The sequence below is a fragment of the Seriola dumerili genome, unplaced genomic scaffold (assembly GCF_002260705.1).
Source record: "Seriola dumerili isolate Sdu_G_001 unplaced genomic scaffold, Sdu_1.0 BDQW01001125.1, whole genome shotgun sequence".
NCBI lineage: Eukaryota > Metazoa > Chordata > Actinopteri > Carangiformes > Carangidae > Seriola > Seriola dumerili.
Window position 1 is genome coordinate 1207021 of NW_019175380.1, and position 6072 is coordinate 1213092.

General features: G+C 46.2%; 1 protein-coding gene across 1 annotated transcript in view; it reads right to left on the reverse strand.

Moving 5' to 3' along the window:
* Positions 1–31: 31 nt before the first annotated feature.
* The window catches only part of vwa8 (von Willebrand factor A domain containing 8), a 65048-nt gene continuing 59007 nt past the window's right edge, over positions 32–6072 (reverse strand). The window contains exons 41-45 of the mRNA XM_022767321.1: positions 5626–5751; positions 4166–4324; positions 2621–2719; positions 1667–1905; positions 32–360 (exon numbers count right to left, since the gene is read on the reverse strand). Coding sequence (XP_022623042.1) covers positions 252–360; positions 1667–1905; positions 2621–2719; positions 4166–4324; positions 5626–5751 — 732 coding nt within the window. The 3' untranslated portion in view covers positions 32–251. The remainder of the gene's footprint in view (positions 361–1666; positions 1906–2620; positions 2720–4165; positions 4325–5625; positions 5752–6072) is intronic.

The window sequence follows — 6072 nt, forward strand, 5'->3', positions numbered from 1 at the left end:
CCCCCCCCCCCCCCCCCCCCCCCCCCCAGGACCTGCATGTAGGCGAGTCTTCAGACCTGATTCAGACCTGATACAGACGGCGGGTTAAGGACACGCCGTGATAAGACACTGTGCCACACGGCTGACAGCTTTCAGAACATGCAGAACGAATCATGAAGTTTTCAATGTGAGATAAGGTGAGAGAGAGTGTGTGTGTGTGTGTGTGTGTGTGTGTGTGTGTGTGTGTGTGTGTGTGTGTGTGCGCGTCAGGCTCAGGCACTGGACAGCATTGTAGATGTGAAGATCTGCTGCAGTATTTGGGGGATCTGCTTAGTGTCCATGGCAACGAAGGATCTCCCGGCTGGAAGGGTCTTTTGGAGTCTGAAACAAAGACAGAAAAAAGCAGTTTGGGGTCAAACAGAGAGACAGAACATTAGCAACAGAATCGTTTCCTAAAATGAAAAGACAGACGAGCACTTGTTTACTGTGTGAACTGGTACAAGACGTTTCACTGACGGAGGACAGTGTGTGAAACACAGAGCTGTGGTTGACATGGAGGAGCTCAGGAACAAGACAAAGACATCTCCACTGTGTTCAGCTCTCGCTTTCCTCTGTCAGTCACTGGTGTGTCCTTTAAAGCTCCATATTTTACACTCTTTTATTTGAAGAGTTGATCTATAAGAAGAAATATTTTTGGTTTTAAAGCTCCATCCAGTGTAAAGGTCTCTGTCTGTGTGTAGTTTGATCAGGCTCAGAGCCTCCTCTCTTCTGATTGGCTCACCGACCTGTTGTTACTAGAGCTGCAGAGAGAAGCCTGAGAGAGGAGATGTAAAACTACACTGAGATGGTTTTTATATCTTCTGATGGATCAACACTTCAAATAAAACACAGAAGAAGAAACATGGAGACACATACATACACATGGACAGGGACCTTTACACTGGAGGAGCTTTAACTCAGCTCCCAAAGTGTCCTAACATCAAACTGCTTCCATGACGTGAATATATTATTCTAATTCCTCTTTCTCCACATTCAGACTTGAACCTTCTGGTCATTCAGAGTTAATTTCTACCTGAACTCCACCTCTGGAGTTAAAGAGTAATTCCTTTCAGCTCCTTTCATGGGTCACGGGTCTCTTTCTCTGCGCTCGCTCTCTCAGCTTGTCTGCAGTTCCTTCTCTTCACAGAGTCATGAACTGGGAGTAAAACGGCTCATTGTCATTCTGCAGGTCTTTAATCTTACGGCTGCATTCTGACCACGACGCCGCGGCTCTTGAAAGGCTCATGCGAGGCCGGTGAGCCTCGGCTCAGAGGATGTAAAGTGCAGCGAGCCTGGAGCTACAGTAGAGAGGCAATAAGAGGAAGGAGAGGATTTCACTCCTCTTTTGTGCGTGCTGCAGAGCTCAGGAGTTAATCTGGGATGTGACAATAAAGGTCAGCAGGACCAGCGGCAGGCGGGGACACGAGTAGGTCTCAGCCAGAATAAATTGGACGCTCATTGTTCTGCTTAACTTTGAAGTCTAGTTCTTCTTTATTGGTTTGGGAAGTTCGGCTCTTTGCACAGAGTTTTCTACTTCTTTTTTCTCTTCCCTTCATCCTCATCCTTCTTTGGCTCTTTGCTTTTCATATTTCCTCCACTGCAGCCTGTACTTAAAGAGACAGCCCCCCTCCCAACTCCACCTCCTCACCTGTCGGCCTGATCTCCCAGGGATCCGATGAAGATGGCGAAGGCGTTGACCTGCGGGTCAGAGGTCAGGACGTGGGCGAAGCGCTCGGGCCGGATGCCGTAGCGCTCCAGGTTGGCGTCGCTCAGCACCACCACAAAGTGCTCGTCGGCCTCTTCTCGTGCCAGCTCCTTGATGCTGGCGTCCGTGCCCTCCAGGGTGAAGTCGCCGCTCATGCAGAACTGAGCGTGGGCGTGCATGGTCTGCAGGGCGAGGGAGGGAAAGAGGAGGAGGCGGTGAAGGAGACATGGGAAGTGGGAAACAGGCTTTATATTGTTGGATTGTTTGGTTATGAGTTTTATTGTGGAGAATTATCTGTTATGTCACCACAAAGTAAAATACAAAGATGAAGACAAGAGACGGAGACAAACAACTTCATTAAAACTAAAGTACGATAAAACAAAAGGAGAGACAGAAAACTGGACTGAGCGTCCTGACTGTCTCTGGCAGGAAGGTGGAACAGGTTCAGTCCGTTCGCTGATTTAACGTGTCGCGATGTCCGACTCACCACGGACAGGAAAATAAAAACCAAAGACATATCGTCTCTTTCATTCCATACGTTCTTCTTTTCTTCCTCGTAAAACCACATTACCCAGAATGCAACTCGACCTCATGTGAAACCTCTGGCATTATATGTGAAGCTCATTCGAAACATGAAAGTTAGATCTCAATCTGACTTTTCACTTCACACGTGACAGTTTCTTTTTCACATGTAAATCACATATAAAGATAAAAACATGTTTTTTTAACTTCGCGAGTCATTATCATTTTCCTTTTCACATGTAAAGTTAAAAACATCTTTTGCACGTGTAAATTTGAATTAATGTGGAAAATGGAGGTTCACATGTGAAATCATAACGTCACATGTGAACTGAGTGATGCTGAATTTTGCTCTATTTGATTACAGGGAGTGTTTACCTTGAGGACTTTGAGTCTCTGCTTGTTGTTCTTGGGGACTTTGTCGGCTCTGACCAGCTCGATGTCGTAGCCGTCGCCTGAGTGGCCGACGATGTCGTACTGCAGAGGAGATCAAATGTAAAAAGGTAAAATGAACCACGTGTGGAAACACTGACAATGTTTTAACGGTTACACAACTCAGACTTCTGTGTAACGCTCTTTGTGTCACGGTCACTCAGCACCGTGACACCGTGAGCGAAGTGTAAAGACGCAGAAACGTCAGGTCGTAGCGTCACATCCATCACAGCTGGCTTACATAAGGCCGGGTCAGCCTGGCTCCACGCAGCTATTCCAGGCCCAGGTGTTACGTATACGGTCTATTTGTGACGAGGCTGCGACTGTGGCGGGCTGAGGTATGTGACTGTGCGTCTCTCCGTCCATGTCGCTGTCGCTGGGTGTAAAACATGTGTCTTGTTGTTCTGTCCATTTTTAGGTTTTTATACAGAATCTCTAAATTTAATTCACATAAATAAATAAAGATCATTAAAATTAGTCAAATTAAAGATCAAAGGCTTTTGATTCACAACACTGACGTGTCATTTTACCGCTCTTTTTCTGGCTCGTTAATGTGGCTCTGAACAGGACATGAAGCTATAACTGCATCACGCCATCTCTGTTTACCACCGTCAATACACACACACACACACACACACACACACACATATATCATGTAAGACTGCAGGTAACAGGTGTGTGTGTCATACGTGTTATCAGATGCACTTTTATGTAAGTGGGTTGTTACGCAAAGAAAGTCTTTACACTGACATGTGATGAGGAACACTGGAGTGTGTGTGTGTGTGTGTGTGTGTGTGTGACACTGATATGTGATCAGTATTAGGTTGGCTTGAGTGTCACTTAGGGGCCAAGAAGTCTGTCTCCCTTCAACTTTTTTGTCAAACAGACAGCTGGAGGACCCGGGCATGAAAATTCAAATCATCTGCCAAATTAACACGACGACCTCGATGAGTTTTCATCTGTGCGACCAGCAGAGCGACAGAGGACGAGGATTAGTGAAGTTTATTGATCCAGATAAAGTCTCATCCTGCCGAGTCGTGTGAGATGAATCTCAGATAACACAGACAGGCTCGGTCGGTTACTGTGATTTATTTCCAGCTGCTGAGACGCCGTGCTGTCGTATGAAACATGATTATGAACGAACAGACGAGTTGTAATAACGAAGAGGTTAAAGTCCAGATTACGTGACATACATTCAAGATTATGGAGCTGGGTTGAGGTTGTGCAGTAAAAATTCTTCAGCAACAAGCAGAGGTGCAGCTTGTGAACAGGCAACTGCTGGGGGCCCCAGGCTGTTGGGGGGGCCCCCGGAGGCTGACGTACTTTACTAAGTTCTTTTAACATGAACATTTAGAGTTAAAAATTAAGTTTAGATTTCCCCCCGTTTTTCGTAGGTGTCAGTTTATTCATTACATAATGTTGATGAAGGCTGATCGGAGTGGCCCCAACAGACTCGAGAATCGCCCCTGGCAACATGTTGTTTGGTCTCACCTTGAACTTGTGCTCGTAGCTCTCCAGAGCCTCCATGACCATGCACACCGCCTCCATGGAGCGCTCCAGCCTGCCGTCCACGCCGTTGAAGCGGTACATGCTGCCCGACACGTCGGCCAGAACGCGTAGACGCTTGGGCTTCTGCTGAGGACTGCCCAGCTGTAAACACACAGGGTGACATTCACACAAAACACAGGGTTTCAGTCAGAATCTGCAGCGACTAATGATTCAACTAAAGGCCCTGTAAACGAGATTTTACACAATGACACAGCAGCAAACAACTATTTTCTTTGTAAAGATACAGTGGAATAACGACGTCCTGCTGGTGGTCAGAACATCCATGAAGATTTTTAAGTTTTTACCTGCTCCATCAGTGTCATTCGTGCAGCTGGCCCCAGTGGATCAGTCTAAGGCTGAATTTCTTTCCCAGTCTGACCATGGAGCTGATACTGGTCTGGTTTACTGAGAGGAGAACCCTACGAGCTGCTGAAAGCTCCAGCTGGACTCAGAACTGGTTTTTCTTCTCCTCCATGTGTCAGTAACTCGATGGTTCATAAAGTTACATATCTGTTTTCATTAGTGACGGCTACAGTAGACATGCTAACATTAGCTAACCTGCTTTTACCCTATTTTTAATTTATTCGGCAAACATTGCTATCGCTAGCTGGCTAACTGCTACCTTGCTGTGGAGCATATTACGGCAATGCTTACGTGGGCTAATGATTGTGGCTAGTTGTTTGTTGTTGGCTCTCGTGTTCACAGAGTAACTTTATTCAGTTGAGCTTCTTGTTGTTTGTTTAGCTTTGTAAAACTTAACTGACTGAGAACGTGGAGGGAGGCGACGTGTGGTCGCCAAAGCGCTGCTCCAGTGCAACATCTAGCGGCCCTGATGGTCGTTTACAGAACCTTTAAAGAACAGACCTCCCCTGGAGAGTGTTTTGTTGAATCTGGTGTAGCTCACTTAGAATAACAGTCAAAACAAGGGCAGGATTTCAAAACTGGGTGCAATTATTTCAGCACAGACCTTCAGGCCAGACCAGAAATATGCAACAGTAGGAGCTAACGAACGCAGAAAAACATAGTATGCATATTATGGTTAGTGTGTGTTTGTATGATTAGTGTGGGAACTATCACATAGCTCTGTGTGTGTGTGTGTGTGTGTGTGTGTGTGTGTGTGTGTGTGTGGGCTTACTCAAGCATATATGACAGCGGGAGAAAGGGCTAGAATGAGTGTGTGTGTGTGTGTGTGTCTAAAAACACAGGGTGTAATAATAATCTCACACACACCACTGGAATGTACCGTCTAACAGATAAAGGTCAAAATTATGTGTGTGTGAGTCTGGGAGTGTGTGTTTGGAGGTGTGGCAGTGTTTCAGCAGGGTTTAAATGTGTGCAGCAAAACACACACACACACACACACACACACACATATATATATATATATATATACACACACACACCTCTGGGTCCAGCTCTCCCCTGCGTTTATAGATGGCCTTCTCTCCAGTCAGACCATCAATGATTTTAGCATCATCCAGTTCTCCCAGAGCCTGGTTCTTCAGCCACTGCCGCTCCTTCCCTTTAGCCTGAAACACACACACACACACACACACACACACACACACACACACACACACACACACAGTTTGAGCACCAGTCGACCAAATAAACAAACACATTTCAAAATCCGTCCAGAGAAGATGATTTCATCCTGGTGGGGCTTTCAGAGGAAAATCATCCAGAGTTTCAACTGACTCATTAAAAACCACAGGACAGAGATTTACAGTATGAGCAGACTGAAAGGCGCTCACGGCTAATTGCACATGCAAACATTGGTCAACCCCCAACGACCACCTTTCTCTCCGCACACACACCCACTGAACAAAAGAAGTGGGGGGGGGGGGGGG